This window comes from Bos indicus x Bos taurus, chromosome 18 (genome assembly GCF_003369695.1).
Source record: "Bos indicus x Bos taurus breed Angus x Brahman F1 hybrid chromosome 18, Bos_hybrid_MaternalHap_v2.0, whole genome shotgun sequence".
Classification (NCBI taxonomy): domain Eukaryota; kingdom Metazoa; phylum Chordata; class Mammalia; order Artiodactyla; family Bovidae; genus Bos; species Bos indicus x Bos taurus.
This window is the reverse complement of record NC_040093.1, coordinates 25,719,631-25,737,910: the sequence shown is the minus strand read 5'-3', so window position 1 is coordinate 25,737,910 and position 18,280 is coordinate 25,719,631. Positions and strand designations below refer to the sequence as shown.

Here is an 18,280-nt window from a genome sequence, read left to right as displayed (position 1 = left end):
GAAAGCTCCTAAGACCCAGAGGAGTGCATGATAACATCCCATGCTTTGAGCAGATTCTGTGCCCATTGCTTTGTTAACTGCTTCTTGCACATTCTTTCATTGAAGCCTCCGGTGGTCTCAGGGTAAAGGCTTTAGCTCCATTTTCTGGATAAAACTAAGATTCAGAGAAGTCACTTGACCAAGGTCCAACAGTTAATACCCAGGAGGGTTTGAAGGCTGTGATTCAAACCCAGGACTATCTGACTCAAAGGTCGATACTCTTAAGCCCTGCCCCTCTGCTCAGAGCTTCCCATCTGGATAAGTGTTATACTATGTGGGAGTTGGTGATGGACAGGGAGGCCTGGCGTGCTGCGGTTCATGGGGTCGCAAAGAGTCGGACACAACTAAGTGACTGATCTGATCTCTGATGTGGAATATGTCTATTTCCTTAAAACCCCCACTTACCCATGATTGTTCAGAAGGAATATGTATAGAAAGAAGCGCTGAGAGAGCCTGTTCCTGAAAGACTGCCCCCGCCCCAGGCCCTCCCTGCCTCCAGGAGCACAGCTGGAGCCCAGAGAGAGCTTATGGGGAGGGCCTCCCAACCCTGCCACCCAGTCCTTCTTGACACCATCTCATGGCTGGTGGAAGGGCTCAGACCTTGCCACTTACTCTGCCTCCGCCCCTCCTGCAGGCTCGCTTCACCCACGGGATGTTCACCGTGTACCCTGGGTTTGGTACCATCCCTTCCGGAGGGATGCAGGTCATCACTGTTGACTGTGTGGCTGACCCCGTGGGAAGATGTGAAGAGTTCATAGCAATTGATATCTCTGACCGAGATCCAAGAGACCAGCCCGCTGGCATCCCATACAGCCTGTTGGCTGAAGCCTGTCAGCCAGGTACTGAGCTCTCAGATGGGACAGCATCCCTTAAAAGACCTTCCTCTGTAAAAGACCCCTCTCCCTGCAGGCACCTAATAGACATTGCTAGGCTTCTTCCTTTGGGACCTTAGAACTTCCTGTGGTGTCTTCAGCCTTATTTTTCCTTAAGACTTACAGGGCATGTGCACACCTAGAAGAGGATGTGCAGCTTTAAACTCCAGGTCTTCCTGAGTTTGGTCCGGGATTCTCAGATGGACGGTGTTATCTGGGAATCATGGTGTGATGGGGTGTGGCACAGGGTGACCCAGGAATACCGAATTCTGCTCATCGGAGATCTTGCGGGGTTCGAGTAGCCAGGCCACTCCCTGTGCAAATGTGCACAGAGAACAATGATCAGTGACAAAGCAAGTTTGGAGCAAGAGACAGCTCCTCTTGCTTTGGTTCTAGGTCCCCAGCAAACTTGCATCAAAGTGAGCTGAAAGCTTCCTTCTTTCCTCAGCTCACCCCAGATCTCATCCTCCTTTCTATTGGAAGAAGAAGGTGGTTGGAGTCTGGAGACCAGCAAAAGCAGTCCAAAAAGAAAGAGAAGATAGAATTTGTCCCACCCCTCACACTCCCTTGTGTGAATCCCCCTGTCTCTCCTCTGTGATCGTCCTTTGTCAGAGTCTGAATCTCCAAGTTAGGGATTACAGAGAGTAGAAACCGGGCACTTAGGCTCCATCTCACAGTCTTCCCTCCACTCCCCAGCCTTTGTGACTGACAACAATGGCTTGATATTTGAGGAGCACCAGCTCTGTAGCAGCACCAACCTGAACAGCATCCTGCAGACCATAGAGAGCGGGGGCTTGTATGTGGAGGATGAGAACAAGTTCATCTTCTGCAACGTCCTGGTGGGCCACCAGGCCAAGGCTCGGTTCAAGATCTGCAATGTGGGAAAGATCGCCTGTGACGTGAACCTCGTGGTTAAGCCCATCTCCAGCAAGGTAGGTAGCCCAGTCCGCTTGATTGGACTGGTCCACTGTGGCCCTGGCCCACCGTGGTTGGCGTAAAGCCAGGGCGGGAGCTCTTGGAAACCCCTGCAGTGGAGCCTGCATCTCTCGTGGGAATTTTCTGGCTCTCAGCCTCCCTGGAAGTTGTGTGAGGGGACATACATTTGTCCCAGTGGATGTCTCTCTGGGTACCTTGTGATAAACGGGTTCACATGACAGAGCGGAGCACTCCTGCATCAGACACTCGCTGTGTCTACAGGACAGAGCATGTAGTGCCAGCTCTGGCACAAAGGAGGTTTGGGAGATGTCACTCTATAAAGTGTAAGATGAGGTGAGCATTTATTGAGCTCCTGCTGTATTCTGAGCACTGCGCTGATGTTTGTTTATCGCATTTCACCCTCAGAAGTTTGTATTATCAGATTTTCTCCCCGTTTTATAGTTAGGAAAATTGAGACTCAAAAATGCTGCATTCTTCCCCTACATCCCAGAGCCTAGGGATATATAGCTTGGTTTAAAACCAAGCTTCATCCGCTTAGTAGCAGAAGTGAAAATCGCTCAGTCATGTCTGACCCTTTGTGACCCCCTGGACTGTAGCCCACCAAGCTCCTCTGTCCATGGGATTCTCCAGGCAAGAATACTGGAGTGGGTTGCCATGCCCTTCTCCAGGGGATTTTCCTGACCCAGGCATCGAACCCAGGTCTGCTGCATTGCAGGCAAATTCTTTACCATCTGAGTCAATACCACGTAGAAAATAAATGCCTGTCTTGGGCTCTGCCAGACCAAAACTGCCTTCCCTCTCTGGGTTGGATCACACTGAGACACTGTTTCCTTGCCGTGGAACAGAAAATTCAGGAGACCAAGAGAAAGGACTGAGTCAGTGGGTTTCACTCCCTGTTAATTTCCAATCAGTGTGCTGCAAACACTGCCGAGTGTCTCTCAGCCACATCAGTTCTCTAGCCAAAGGTAGAGTCTTGACCCGGGTGGTCCTTGTGCCCCAGAGTCACATGAGAGTAAGTTCTTACAGCTAACAGTGGTGGGGAGGTGACCTAGAGGATTGGCCTAGCCTAGAGCTGACAGTAGGGTGCATTCTTTGGGAATGATCACTGCCGAGGGCCAGGGGTTGAGAGACTGTCATCACTTTCTGGCCTTCTTGGGACAGGAAAGGGCAGCTTTCTCCCTGTTCCATTGCTAAAAACATAAGAAATGAGCAAGCCTGACTTCTAAACAAAGATAGGTTTTTAACAGGGATTTGTAAACATTATGTTGTTGTCCTCCTCTGTTTTTTTCTTTTTTTACATGAAGCAAAATTTTAATTTCTGGCTCTTACAAGACCTTTTACAGTAACTCAAAAATAAAGGGATGGAACAAGTCTTATCATTCCAATCTACCCAACATAACTCATTAGTTACCCAGGCACCAGTTCCTCTGTATTTCTTCCACCCCTTTGGGAAAAGGGACTACAGAGAAGCCTAGCACCTCTTGAGCAGTTCCATTCATTCCATGAATCAATAGGCACTGATGTGCTTCACCTTCTAGCCCAGGCTTCAGAGCTTGCACCATATTAACCTTTGGTGATGGGTGCATGCCTAGCTGAATCTGCCCTCACGTGGCCTCAGGGGCCCAGTGACCGAGGCCCACATTTTTCCAGACAAATGCATGCCGTCATCCTTCCTTAATTTGCAGATTATCCTTTGGAAAGGGCAAAGAAATTATACTCTCAGCTTAAGAGCAAGAAGGAATAGTCAGTCTTGAATCCCACCTGCCTCCCATGAGAATAAAAAACCCTTTTGAGGTCATACCCACAGTCTTCCCCAAACATTGCTCCAAGACAGGAGCAGATAAAGTGCTGCAGGAGGTGGTTCTAACTAGCACTCTTAAAATTGCAAAGAGCAGAAGCCCACTCAGAATGGCCCCACCATAACAAGGTTTGCTTCAGTGAATCCGAGACCTCACACGCAGGATGGAACACAGCCTGTAGCCAGAGGCCTGAGAGACTGACTGGAGTTGTCACCTGAAATCAAACTTTCAGAAGATCATCTGCCAAAGGCCACGCGTCTCTCACACATGGTGTCTCCATTGCTCCTTTCTCTCGTCTGGCTTCTAGCCCAAGCCTCACATCAGTAACCACCAGAAGTCTCTGGCATTTTAAATTTATTTGTGTGTGTGTGTGTGTGTGTGAGAGAGAGAGAGAGAAAAGTGGGGGTGGGGTGGAGTGGATCTGCTATCCAAGATACAGTTTAGTTCATCTAATTGCAAAGACCACAAGTCTGGCCAAGTCCAGCCAATTAATGCTTAGGGTTGGGTCCCCAAGAACCCAGGCCACACCTTCCAGGAGCAGGATTGTCCAAGTAGTGGGACATACCTGCACAGAGCTTAGAGGAGGGAAGTCACAGCAGGGCTAGTAGAGATGAGCAGCAAGCCCTGTGCAAACATAGAGTAGTATACACACCAGTCCCTGCTCCCCTTCCCCTTTCCAGGTCTTTGCCCGCATCACGGACATCTTTGAAGTGGAACCCAACAAGATGTGTGTTGCTAGCCGCTCACACGCCTTTGCCACAGTGTCCTTCACCCCACAGACCATGCAGACCTACCAGTGCATCTTTGAGGCCACCTTGGATGGCTTGCCCAGGTACCAGCTACCCAGGTCCCCTCCTCCAGCAGGGCTGCAGGCCATGCTGTCTGTGGAATGTCCTTCCTGCCTTGCTAGGCTGACAGGCCTCTATCTTCCCGTTCCCTGCAGCACCCTGGCCAAGAACCGAAGCCTTGTGTTTGATATCGTTGGAGAGGGGAACCTCCCTCGGGTGACCGTTGTGCGACCAGTTCTCTACAACCAGTATGGAAACCTCTTACTTCTCTTTAAGAGGCTTCTGCTTGGTCGTTCAGAGACACTGCCTCTTATCCTCAAGAACAGCGGTGCCATCCCCGCCAAGGTACTGCTGGAGGGTGAGCATGGGGTGAAAAGGGAGAGTCTTCTAGAAGCGAGACTTTTGATGTTGGGGTCTCTGCCATCCCTAACTTGTGAGGACTTCTTTCATGTTCCTCATACGGGAACATGGGTAAGACATGGGGCATGCAGAGGGAACCGGGGTTGGTCTGATTACTGGGACACTGATGCATGGCACACTGGAAATGATGGTGCAAGGCGGTGAGCAGCGATATACACCAGGCTGAATGAATAGAATTATGGGTGTTCTGAGTGTCTTTATTTTTTCACTTTTTTTTTCTGTAATGAACACTGCATTTGCAATAAAGAAAAAAAAATGAAAGAAACTTCATCAGGGGTGAGAGATATATCATCTGAAGCGACTTTGGGTTCAGCACTTAAGTTTTTATTTTACAAAAAAGGTGATAAATCATGTAAGTATTATTCAAAGAACTGTAGGACTTTTGAAAATGACCTACTCCTATCTAGAAGATACTGGTTTTTAGGAACTCACATTCATGCAAGTCCTCATAAAGTGATGAATATTTATTTCCATTTTATTTTTGTTGTTGCATTAGTTGCTTAGTTGTGTCCAACTCTTTGAGACCCCCATGGACTGCAGCCCACCAGGCTCCACTGTCCATGGAATTCTCCAGGCAAGAATACTGGAGTGGGTAGCCTTTCCCTTCTCCAGGGGATCTTCTCAACCCAGGGATTGAGCCTGGGTCTCCTGTATCACGGGCAGATTCTTCATCATCTGAGCCACCAGGAAAGCTGTCGTTCCCGCTTTATTAGTCTAATTTATATTTTACAACTGATTTGTCAATAACAGAGGGCTTGGCAGCCCCATTTTAACACTACATAGCTGGGTGTTCCAGAAAGTCCCCATATCCTCTGGACCTCTGCTTCCTTATTTGAATAGCAAGAGCCGAGCTAAAATTTTTATTTCTCCTTTCCAGGTCTAATATTTATTATCTCTCTCAATAAGAAACTCAAAACAGTGAGGCCTAGGCACAATGATTTGGGGTTAAGAGGGGTACTTCCCCAACTCAGTTCCGAATGCATGAGCAACCTATAAGCTTCACGTTCCGTCTTGTCTTCCTTCTGCCAGCTGCATGTTGACCTACAGGACCAACTAGGAGTCTTCTCCCTGAAAGGGAAGCCTTCTACCTCCTACATCTACATCACAGAGGAAAACAAACCACAAGCAAAAGGTAAGTAGGGTGAGTATAGCTTCTGGAGAGCGACGGGTGCCAGTAGCTGTTTTGTTAGGAATTAATGTGTACTCAGCCTGCGTCAGATGCTCAGCCTTGTCACCAACGGCCTCTCTAGGCAAGACTCCTTCCCACACAAGGGCTGCTTTCCCTTGAGTCCAGGTCTTTACAGATACATATTCCTTTAAATTGACTCTACATCATGTTTCTCACTTCTCATTGCAGCAAAGAAAGCTCACACAGCTTCCCTGGTTGTTCCTCCTGGAGAAATAGCCGAATTTGATGTTGTTTTCCACTCCAAGAAAGTCGGGAGAATGGCAGGCACCCTTCACCTGTCAGTGATCAACAACCAGTACGAGGATACAGTCATCCACATTGCGGGAGAGGGCTATGAGGATGACATCACCTTGGACAACATCCACGGGCTGGTGGCTTCCTCCAGCCAGGAGTCCTCAGATATCTCTGAGGCCAATGAGGAAAGCACCATGGAAGACTTGGCAGGTGAGAGAAGCAGCAATGACGTGTTGACGACTGTTGGCCCTTGGGTCATTTTTATCATTTTATTTTTTAAGATTTTTTTTGATGTGGACTATTTTTAAAGTCTATATTGAATTTATTACAACATTGCCTCTGTTTTATTTTTTGACCACGAGGTGTGTGGGATCTTAGTTCCCTGACCAGGGATCGAACCCTTAACCCCTATATTGAAAGGCGAAGTCTCAACCACTGGACCACCAAGGAAGTCCCTCTTGGGTCATTTTAAATAAGAACGAAATTTAAATAACAGATTGGCCAGCTTCCTGGGAGTTCAGGGTGGCATCTCCTTCTTATTACTGTTTGCTCCCTCACGCCTGGCTCAGTCACCGCATCCTCCATGTGTTCCCTCAAGGGACATTTGTTGAGTATCAGTGTGCATGCGCTTGGAGTTCCAGAGAATAATTAATAAGAGAGTCTACCCCACAGGGAGCTTTTTCTGTGAGCTCACATTCCAATTTAGTCAGTTAATAAGTGAAATTTAAATTCCAGATTAGCTAAGAAGTGAAAGCGTGTATCTCTGGAGTTTTCCCTGTCTGTATTTTCGAGCTGGCTTGTGTTGGTATTGTCTGTTTCATCTGTATCATGTGTCCTAGACATTCTAAAGGAAATGGTCTGCTGGTTGAATTAGAGAACGTGTAAGTCTGTGCTTCCCCTAGACTGTCCCTTGCAGCCTCACTACTAAACATGCTGTCAGGACCTACAGCGTCGGCATCACCTGGGACTCACTAGAAATGGGAGTTTCAGACTCACCGCAGCACCTCAGACCTGTTGAATGAGAATTTGCTGTTTAACAAGATCCCTCGGTGATCTGTGTGTGTGTTAGAGCTGAAGACGTGCTGCTCTGTATTCTGTCAGGCACCACTGCTGCATTTGGTTAACTGTATTCATTGGGCAGGAGAAAATGTACTTCATCATTATTATCTAAAAGCATCCGTCAAAACCTTGATTGTGTGGCCGACCGCTGTGAAGTGAGTTATAAACACAGTCTCACAGTTTTTCTAGGAGCTTAATTCCAGTCCCAGAATGTAGCATCAGGCAGTCCCTACAGCAGGGGTTAAAATCAGTGCTCCTCATGTATCTGGTGTTTTCACCTCTGTTTGCAGCTACAGGGTAGCATCTCTCTTATCAGGGGTCAAGTGGGAGCCAGCCATGAACCCTAGTTCAGAAATCAGATTCCATTTACTTCTAATAGGGTTATCAGGTTTGGAAAATCAGAATACAGCAGTCCCCATTAAATTTGAATTTTAGATATTAAACTTGAATTTTAGGTAAACCATATATAACTTTGAGTATATTTATGTCCCCAAATTTTGCCCCGGACATTACTTATACTAAAAAGTACTCGTCATTTATTTGTAATTCAAATTCAGCAGGGACTCCTGCATTCTGCATGGCAGTTCCAAGCCTTAATACTACTCTTTCAGCAAACAGAGTTGAGGGGGTGGTTGTGTTTTCCTTTGTACAGATGGAGGTGAGGGCCAGGATGGGTGGGTAGATGGAAGGATGGTAAATAGTTGCTCCCGTAGGAGAGAAAGCGTGCTGCCAAGGGACTCCAGGGTTTCCCGGATGACTGTCCGAGGAGGGTAGGGTTGCATGAGAGTGAGGTGCAGTGTCTTTCAAGTACTGGCTCCTCAGGGGAAGCGAGCCTGCAGAAACAAGGGGGGACTCACTGCCCCCTGCTTCTGTCCCCTAGCTGCTCTGATGAATCACATCCAGTTCGGGGACTGCCACATTGGAACCAGCTATAATGTGAGCTTCACCATCACTAATCACAGCCAAGCGAATGTGATACGGTTTGAATGGCCGCTTTTGGCTACTGTTTCTTTCTCCCCACAGGTAAGTGAAGGACAGTCCTTGTTTTCCACACTCTGTTAGGCCTACACCAACCCTGACTTGATTGTTGACCCATGTATCCCACAGATACATGGGATGGGGTGGATGTGTCCCTCACTCACACTTGGTATCAGAAGTATCCCCTCTGGCCTAAGAAAAGAGAGTGAGGTCTGCCAAGTCGATGGCTAGGCCGATGTTGAGAAATTCCATGATGAAATAGTGTTACTATGATGAAAATAGTGTTGACCTTGTGGACTCCTGAAAAGGTCCCAGGGTCTCCCAAGGGTCACTAGATCACACTTGACAACTGCTAAGGTACTATGTACATCTGTCCAAAATTTGTATGGATCATATGATTAAGAAGTACAGATGGTTAAGAGTATGGTATCTGGCACCATCCTACCTGGGTCTGAATCCAGATATTCTAATATTAATGGTATGACCTTGAGGAACTTACCAGTTTCCTTGCCTATAAAATAGGGGTTATAGCTGCACATCTATAGAGTTGTCATGGGGGTTCGTAGAATTTTGTAAAGGTTTAGAATAGTACCTGAAGCATGTAACAGTTTGATAATATTAGTTCCTCATGTTTTGTTTTTATTTCTCATAGTATTGCATTGTATGAATATTTATTTTTTTATTGGAGTATAATTGCTTTGCAGTGTTGTATTAGTTACTGCTGTACAATGAAGTGACTCAGCTATGTGTCTACTTATATCCCTTCCCTCTTGAGTTTCCCTCCCGCCCTACTATCCCACCCCTCTTAAGTCATCGCAGAGCACTGGGCTGAGCTCCCTGTGCTATATAGCTAGCTGCTCTTGCTTTTATGCTTTTATGTTCTATTTCTAAGAACCTCATGTACATATTTAAGATGATCTACATGTATGTTCTTGAATGATGCATTTTTTGCCAGGACTTTGGCTCTACCCCTAGAATGGCACCATCAGGCATGAAGAGTCCTCAAGATTGAATTCCCCCAAATACTAATACAAGGCTCTTCCACAGATGGGCCACCTCCACCCTGGCTGTGCCAAGGACGTAGTGGTGACCATGAAGTCAGACGTGCCCATCAACCTGAAGAAGATGGGGGTCAAGTGCAAGGTCTCCAAGATCATGTTTCCGCTCCCTGCAGACCAAGTGCCTGACTGGGATGACCGCATGCGGACGGTCAAGTGGGTGGACGTGCCCAGAAACACTCCTGGGACTTTCACTACAAAACGAAAAGTGAGTAGGAGCACCAAGCCCCTAGTCTGGCCAGGCCTGCCACGCTTAGATGCCTACTGCCGTCCTGTTCAGTGTCTCACCATTTCGTTCTTTCATGGAAGAAAGAAACCGTCCCCAGTCACCTGACCTGGGGTTCCAAAGCGGCAAACTGAACTTCCAAGCATGCCTCCTGCCATCCTCACCACACATACCACACAAACCACTCAGCTTCATTAGCAGAGCTTTCGTGTAAGTCTCGGTATCTAGTTTCTAGTTGAGCAAGCCCCCCACCTTTTTCTATATCAGAACCTCACGACTAGTCTTTTAGCTGCTTCCTTTTTCCCTCAGTGTCCGGAATTAGGTTAATCTCTTGTTTGCTCCGTGCATGCCACTCCTTTAATTATTCCTTAGTTGGTTTATTTTTAATAAAATAATAAACAGAGATGAACCCACACCCAACACAGGAATATAACCAGGATTACCTGTGTGCTTCTCAGCCATTCCTTCCCACCATCTGAGAGGTGGTCACTATCCCAGGATCTTGTTTGCTCATTCCCTTGATTTTTGTTTTTAGTTCTTTTTTAAATTAACCTATGTGTTCTGCATATTGTTTCAGTGTGGTTTAGAACTTTTTTTTTTTTTAAATTTTTCAGCACTTTATTTTTTTTTTATTTGATAAATTTAACGCCTTTTATTGCCATACCTCATTTTACTGTGCTTTGCTTTAGTGAGCTTTATAGATACATGTTTTTTTTTTTTTTTTCCTTGTTAATTTTCTGTTTAGTTGATCTATCCATAAGTGTGAGTGGGGTATTAAAGTCTCCCACTATTATTGTGTTATTGTTAATTTCTCCTTTCATACTTGTTAGGATTTGTCTTACATACTGCGGTGCTCCCATGTTGGGTGGATATATATTTATAATTGTTATATCTTCTTCTTGGATTGATCCTTTGATCATTATGTAGTGACCTTCTTTGTCTCTTTTCACAGCCTTTGTTTTAAAGTCTAATTTATCTGATACGAGTATTGTGACTCCTGCTTTCTTTTGGTCCCAATTTGCATGGAAAATCTTTTTCCAGCCCTTCACTTTCAGTCTGTATGTGTCCCCTGTTTTGAGGTGGGTCTCTTGTAGACAACATATGTAGGGGTCTTGTTTTTGTATCCATTCAGCCAGTCTTTGTCTTTTGGTTGGGGCATTCAACCCATTTACGTTTAAGGTAATTACTGATAAGTATGATCCCGTTGCCATTTACTTTATTGTTTTGGGTTCGAGTTTATACACCATTTTTGTGTTTCCTGTCTAGAGAATATCCTTTAGTATTTGTTGGAGAGCTGGTTTGGTGGTGCAGAATTCTCTCAGCTTTTGCTTGTCTGAAAAGCTTTTGATTTCTCCTTCATACTTGAATGAGATCCTTGCTGGGTACAATAATCTGGGCTGTAGGTTATTTTCTTTCATCATTTTAAGTATGTCTTGCCATTCCCTCCTGGCTTGAAGAGTTTCTATTGAAAGATCAGCTGTTATCCTTATGGGAATTCCCTTGTGTGTTATTTGTTGTTTTTCCCTTGCTGCTTTTAATATTTGTTCTTTGTGTTTGATCTTTGTTAATTTGATTAATATGTGTCTTGGGGTGTTTCTCCTTGGGTTTATCCTGTTTGGGACTCTCTGGGTTTCTTGGACTTGGGTGATTATTTCCTTCCCCATTTTAGGGAAGTTTTCAACTATTATCTCCTCAAGTATTTTCTCATGGTCTTTCTTTTTGTCTTCTTCTTCTGGAACCCCTATGATTCGAATGTTGTAGCGTTTAATATTGTCCTGGAGGTCTCTGAGATTGTCCTCATTTCTTTTAATTCGTTTTTCTTTTATCCTCTCTGATTCATTTATTTCTACCATTCTATCTTCTAATTCACTAATTCTATCTTCTGCCTCTGTTATTCTACTATTTGTTGGCTCCAGAGTGTTTTTAATTTCATTTATTGCATTATTCATTATATATTGACTCTTTTTTATTTCTTCTAGGTCCTTGTTAAACCTTTCTTGCATCTTCTCAATCCTTGTCTCCAGGCTATTTATCTGTGATTCCATTTTAATTTCAAGATTTTGGATCAATTTCACTATCATTATTTGGAATTCTTTATCAGGTAGATTCCCTATCTCTTCCTCTTTTGTTTGGTTTGGTGGGCATTTATCCTGTTCCTTTATCTGCTGGGTATTCCTCTGTCTCTTCATCTTGTTTAAATTGCTGAGTTTGGGAGTCCTTTCTGTATTCTGGCAGTTTGTGGAGTTCTCTTTATTGTGGCATTTCCTCGCTGTGTGTGGGTATGTAGAGGTGGCTTGTCAAGGTTTCCTGGTTAGGGAAGCTTGTGTCGGTGTTCTGGTGGGTGGAGCTGTATTTCTTCTCTTTGTTCAGTCGCGCTATGGGGAGGGAGGGAGGGATGCTGCAAACAAATGACACTGGCGTGCGCTCGCAGTGCCTCAGCCACACTGGGTCTGCCCCCACTCACGGCGCGTGTAGCCTCCCTACCCACACTGCTCAGGCTCTAGGTTGTTCCGCCGGGAACAATCCGAGGCTGGCCCTGGGTTGCATGCACCTCCCAGGTCCAAGCCGCTCAGGTTCAGGCACTCAGGTAGTCCTCAGAGGCGCAGACTCAGTTGGGGCTGCGTTTTGTGCTCTTCCCAGGTCCGAGCAGCTCAGGTGATGAGGTGTTTGGCGAGCGCCAATGCTGCGACTTATCACCTCCCCGCCACTTGGTTATCTGGGTGTAAAACCGGCGCACCTTCTCAGGCAGATGTTGACCGTCCAGACCCCCAATAAGTTTTAGTTAGCAAAGAAGCCAGTTTTATAGATAATGTCTCTCTGGGGCTGCGATTGCCCCCTTCCGGCTCTGGCTGCCTGTCACCGGAGGGGGAAGGTTTGCAGCCGGCTACCTCTGTTTAGTCCTTTGTTCCATGCGCGGGCTGGCGGTGTCTTAGGTTAGGGCTGGCTTTTCACATGGTAGATATCCCACAGTCTGGTTTGCTAGCCCAAATTATTTTGCTCAGATAGTGCTCAGGGTATTCAGGCCAGATTCTTACTCTCAGCGATGCAGCCCGCGCCGCGCCTCCCTGCCCAGCCCCCGCTTGCTAATGGCGGATGTAGGCGTCTGCGCTGCTTCTCCGCTGGAGGAGTTACCGTAGGGCTCGCAATCTGCGAGTTTTAATTGTTTATTTATTTTTTCTCCCTGTTATGTTGTCCTCTGTGCTTCCAAAGCTCGGCACGGATTCGGCAGTGAGAAGGTTTCCTGGTGTTTGGAAACTTCTCTCTTTTTAAGACTCCCTTCCCGGGACGGAACTCCGTCCCTCCCTCTTTTGTCTCTTTTATTGTCTTTAATATTTTTTCCTACCTCCTTTCGAGGAGTTGGGTTGCTTTTCTGGGTGCCTGATGTCCTCTGCCGGCATTCAGAAGTTGTTTTGTGGAATTTACTCGACGTTTAAATGCTCTTTTCATGAATTTGTGGGGGAGAAAGTGTTTTCCCCGTCCTACTCCTCCGCCATCTTGGCGCCTTCCCCTAGAACTTTATTTTTTATAGGTTATTGGATGTGGTCATCTGAGTTGCTGCGTTTGGCTGTAGCACACCCATGTCACTGCTATGTAGAATTACATTATTATTTACCCATTCTTCTTTTGAAGATTACTTAAGGTTTGCTACTGTGGACAGTATTTCTGTGAGCATTATAGTTCAGGTCACATGGTCTTCATTTGCAAGAGTTTATATTCCTAAACTGAGTCACGGGAAGTGGAAATGCTGAGCCATAGGGTATGTGAAAGCTCAGCTTTCCAAGATAATGTCCAAGTGTTTCCAGAGAAGCTCTCTGCTAGCAGGAGTAAAAATTGGCACAGCCCATTTTGGACAACACAGGCATTATCTTGGAAAAATATGATGTTAGTTATTTTAGTTTTGATAAGCTCTTTTGTTCCTGTGGTGGTGGTTTATGGTTTAGTCGCTAAGTCGTGTCCGACTCTTTGTGACCCCATGGACTGTAGCCCACCAGCCTCCTCTGTCCATGGGATTTTCCAGGCAAGAATACTGGAGTGGATTGCCATTTCCTTCTCCAGGGGATCTTCCCAACCCAGGAATCGAACCCAGGTCTCCTGCATTGCAGGCAGATTCTTTACCAACTGAGCTATGAGGGAAACATCCTCACCATATTTATCACTTATTTTGTCACTTTCTTTAGTGTATCTTTTCATGATTATCTCCATACTGTTTTGTTCTAAAGTATTTTGATTATTCTTGGCCCTTTATTTTTCTAAATAATTTTTGAATCCATTTAAACAAGTACTGTGAAAACCCTGATGGAAACCTGATTGGAATTGGATTGTATCTATAAATCAGTTTAAGAAAAATTGATCATTTTATAACATTAATTCATCAAGGTATATCTCTCTTTCAATATCAATATCAGTTCAGTCACTCAGTCGTGTCTGATTCTTTGCGACCCCATGAACCGCAGCACACCAGGCCTCCCTGTCCATCACCAACTGCCGGAGTCTACCCAAACGCATGTCTGTTGAGTCGGTGATGCCATCCAACCATCTCATCCTGTCGTCCCCTTGTTCTCCTGCCCTCAACCTTTCCCAGCATCAGGGTCTTTTCAAATGAGTCAGCTCTTCGCATCAGGTGGACAAAGTATTGGAGTTTCAGTTTCAACATCAGTCCTTCCAATGAACACCCAGGACTGATCTCCTTTAGGATGGACTGGTTGGATCTCCTTGCAGTCCAAGGGACTCTCAAGAGTCTTCTCCAGCACCACAGTTCAAAAGCATCAATTCTTCGGTGCTCAGCCTTCTTCACAGTCCAACTCTCACATCCATACCACAGGAAAAACCATAGCCATGACTAGACGGACCTTTGTTGACAAAGTAATGTCTCTGCTTTTGAATATGCTGTCTAGGTTGGTCATAACTTTCCTCCCAAGGAGTAAGCGTCTTTTAATTTCATGGCTGCAGTCACCATCTGCAGTGATTTTGGAGCCCGCTGCCCATACAAAACAGTGAAAGTGAAAGTCGCTTTTTAGGTCTTTTTAGAGATTTTTTTTTTTTTTTTTTTTTGGCTACTGCTCAGTTTCTTTAATATTAATAAGACTCTTTAGGATTTTTTAAATTTGTTTTGAGTCCTTTTCTTAATATTTATTTATTTGGCTGCATTGGGTCTTAGCTGTATCACGCAGGCTCTTTGTTATGGGATCTATTGTTGCACTGTGAGGGCTTCTCTCTAGTTGTGGTGTGTAGGCTTTAGTTGCCTGTGGCATGTGGGACCTTAGTTCCCTGACGAGGGATCGAACCTGCATCCCTTGCATTGCAAGTGGATTCTTAACCACTGGGCCACCAGGGAAGTCCCTTGAGTCTGTTTTATTAAATTATTTTTCTAGGAATTTTCTCTTCAACTAAGTTTTCATATGTATCTTCATAAAATTATTCATAATATTTTTTATCATGTTTAAGTATCTGTAGGGTAGACAGTGATGTCTCCTTTTTCATTTGATATTGGTTATTTTTATTCTGTCTTTCTTTTATTCTTCTTGATCATTCTCACCAGAGTTTTTCTTAATCTTTTCAAATAAACAGCTTTTAGTTTCACTGATCCTCTCTGTTTTAGATTTATTTTCTGTTTTATTAATATCTGTTCCTATCTTCATGATTCCTTTTTTTTTTTTTTAACCTTTTTTGGAGTGTATCTGACCCCAAAACTCATGCCTGTGCAGTCGTGATGCTCTCAGTAATTTTGTGTTATTCAGTTTCTTCCTTTCCCGTTTATGAGTCGTTTTAGGTTTGACCTCATCAGGTATCCTGGAACTTGGGTTTGTGGGCTGGTGCTCGCTTGCATGGGTAGGATGAAGCACTGTCTCATCTCCCCATCATTCCTATGAGGTAGCTGGCTCTGCATCACTGAGGACATGGCTGTCTTTGTTGCAGGTGATAGAGACTGATCCCGAGCCGGCTTACTCAGTCCTAGAAGAGAACTATCGAGAACTGCAGCTGCAAATCAGTGCCCACGTGAATTTCGCCTCATATAAGTGCCAGACTACCGATGTGCACTTTAAGGAAACCCTGGTTTACCAGACTCGAGTGTTTGAGTGAGTCATCAGAAGCCTCCTGACCCTCTTAGAGCAGTCCTTTCATTCCATCATTCACTCACTCAAACATTTATTCCGTGTCCACGACAGCACAGACCAGACATAACGTCTGTGTAGCACACACCAGAGGGTCTTCGTAGGTCCAATGAAACACTCAGACCCACAAAACTATTCAAGTTCACACTTGAAATCAAGATGTAGACTTGATTCAGCTTCAGTGGGAACAGTCCTTGCAATGGTCCATATCACCACCCAAAAACTATTCTTATTGCCCAACCCCCTGCCCCAAGTGACAGCTCAGACAGTATCCATGTTGGTAGGCAAAAGGTTCATCTTAGCAACAGAAGCCAACATTTCTCACAAGCACTCCATGGCTATAGCTTCCAGGATTCCTGCAAGTCACTACACTCAGAAAACCCCAGTGCTATGGCTTCTCTCCAGGTATCATGATTTCTCCCAGCCCCGACACAAGTTAGCAATCAAGGGTCATTTTTACTGTAAACAAAGTTGTCTCATAATATAGATGACATTTCTCTCTTATCAGGCTTCCAGGGACACAGAACTCAAAAACTAATTCAAAGTCAAAACTGTACTTAGAAGGAGAAGGGGTTATGTTAACCCTTTATTCACACTCAGTTGGTACAAGGATGCATGGGTCCTGCTCTCAAAGAGCTCACAGTGGGTGTTGGGGAAAGGGTGAAAATGGTTGAATTGATGGTTACAGTCCAGTGTTCTTGGTTTGCAATAAGCATCCCAAAAGCAGACCAAGATATGGCGAGAGACAAGTGTCTGGGAAGGCTTCCTAAAGTGGTGGACCAGCTGAACTTCAGAGGACAAATAAGAGGTGGCCAGGTGAAGTGAGAAAAAGGGCCTTCAGGCAGAGAGAAGGCCTGTGACTCTTCTTTGAGAATTACAAACACAAAAGTGTAAACCACTGACATTTCTATTTTGTAAAAATTGGTAATTAATTGTTCAACTCATTATGCACTTTGGCCCTTAATGTATCCTCTCAAATTATTATAGAACCAAAAGCTAGGAGACAGGAAGTGGGATCTTCTGCTGGTGGCCATTTCACCTACCATGGAGATCACCAAACTCTGGCCCATGGCCCAAACTGAGCAGCTGCTTATTTTTGTAGATACAGTTATGCTGTATGTTGTGTGGGCACACAGTCATGCTCATTTGTCTATTATCCAAGGCTGCTTCCCCAGCAAAGGGAGCAGCTACTGTGGAGACCTCTGGCTCATGATGCCCAAAACCTTTACAGAAATGTTTGTTCTGTAAACCCTGGGCCTAAACCAAGAGTGTTTCTACTGGAAGTATCCTGTGCCGCTGAGATTTCTCCCCTTCATAAAAATTTGCTTTAGCCTAAAGACCAGTGCTCATAGATTCACACAAGCCCCTGAGGCCAAAACACTTGACTTCATGCACAGCTGCATGGTCTACCTGGACTGGATATCGGGAATCTAACCCTTCAGCCCCTCCCTTGGACCTATTCCCCCTGCCCCCGAGTCCCAGCTCCCACTTCTCCCCTAAAACTCGGAAGAATGTGTGTGTTTTTCTCTCACTTGCACAACCATTTCCTTGAATCATCCCCTTGTGACTGTCTGTGATCACGTTTAACAGTGACTCCAGAAAAAGCTTCTGTCTCCCAGTTCTTACCACAGAGCAGGAAAACTTGAGGCAAGACGAGGATTCGCTAATTCAGAATCTGAGACAAGTCAGTAGCTCAGCCAGTGAAGACACCTCAGGCGGAGGTCAAATGATTTCTGACCGTGAGGACATTGTTTCTGGGGGAAAGTAATTCCGGAAGGTAGAGGCCTTAGAGTTTGCACCCGAGGGAGATACTGTCTTATGAATGGATTTTGTTTCCTCTCCCGTGGGAATTTTTCAGGATGACCACGATGCAGGCTGAGAGCTCAAGGCACAGTGTGCAGGGGTACGCAAGACGAATGAAGAGCTAAACATCTGGATTCTTTGGCTTGTAATAGCTATGTATATATTTTTGTGTTTTAGAAGGAACTATAATTTTAAATCACATGCTTGATTTCAAATAAAATTGCCTTTGACTAAACATTTAGGAAACAAAGTGACTTGACTTTAAAAAAAAGTTAATGGCACAGATGATGTGCAGACAGGACAAAAACTGTCTTCAACATGTTTCTCACATCCGTTCCCTGATCTGTTTGCAGGTTTGAACTGATTAATTCAGGAAAAGTGCAGCTGGAATTCAACTGGATCTCAGAAGAGACAGCAAAGGCTGTCAGCTTTGCCATGCCAGACAACCAAGGTAAGTGAGCTGACAGGTAAAACCCAGGGCTTGAGCTGGGTCCCCAATTAGTAGAAGAGTCTGGTTCACGGAGAAGCAAGCACTGCTCCAACCGCCCCCTTGGCAGCAAAGAAGCAGAGCAGAGGCCCCCTAGCGTCTGCAGAGCCAAAGGGGCCCAAGAAACTCCAGAACTGAACTCTGCCTCCTTGGGCCCCACAAAGCTGGTACCCCCTCTCACAGATCCCTCGGAGTCTTTTCTTTTAGATCTTAACCTTCTAGAAATCACAGACTCTTGGAGAAGCTGATGAAACTTGTGAACTGACTCCCCAGGAAAAC

At 45.3% G+C, this 18,280-nt stretch overlaps 1 protein-coding gene across 1 annotated transcript in view; it reads left to right on the top strand.

Moving 5' to 3' along the window:
* The window catches only part of HYDIN (HYDIN, axonemal central pair apparatus protein), a 347,261-nt gene that overhangs the window by 297,227 nt on the left and 31,754 nt on the right, over positions 1–18,280 (top strand). Inside the window, 10 exon segments of the mRNA XM_027516055.1 lie at positions 674–878; positions 1,608–1,843; positions 4,327–4,478; positions 4,590–4,779; positions 5,884–5,986; positions 6,212–6,487; positions 8,217–8,359; positions 9,362–9,580; positions 15,515–15,675; positions 17,868–17,965. Of these exon segments, the coding sequence (XP_027371856.1) occupies positions 674–878; positions 1,608–1,843; positions 4,327–4,478; positions 4,590–4,779; positions 5,884–5,986; positions 6,212–6,487; positions 8,217–8,359; positions 9,362–9,580; positions 15,515–15,675; positions 17,868–17,965 (1,783 nt within the window).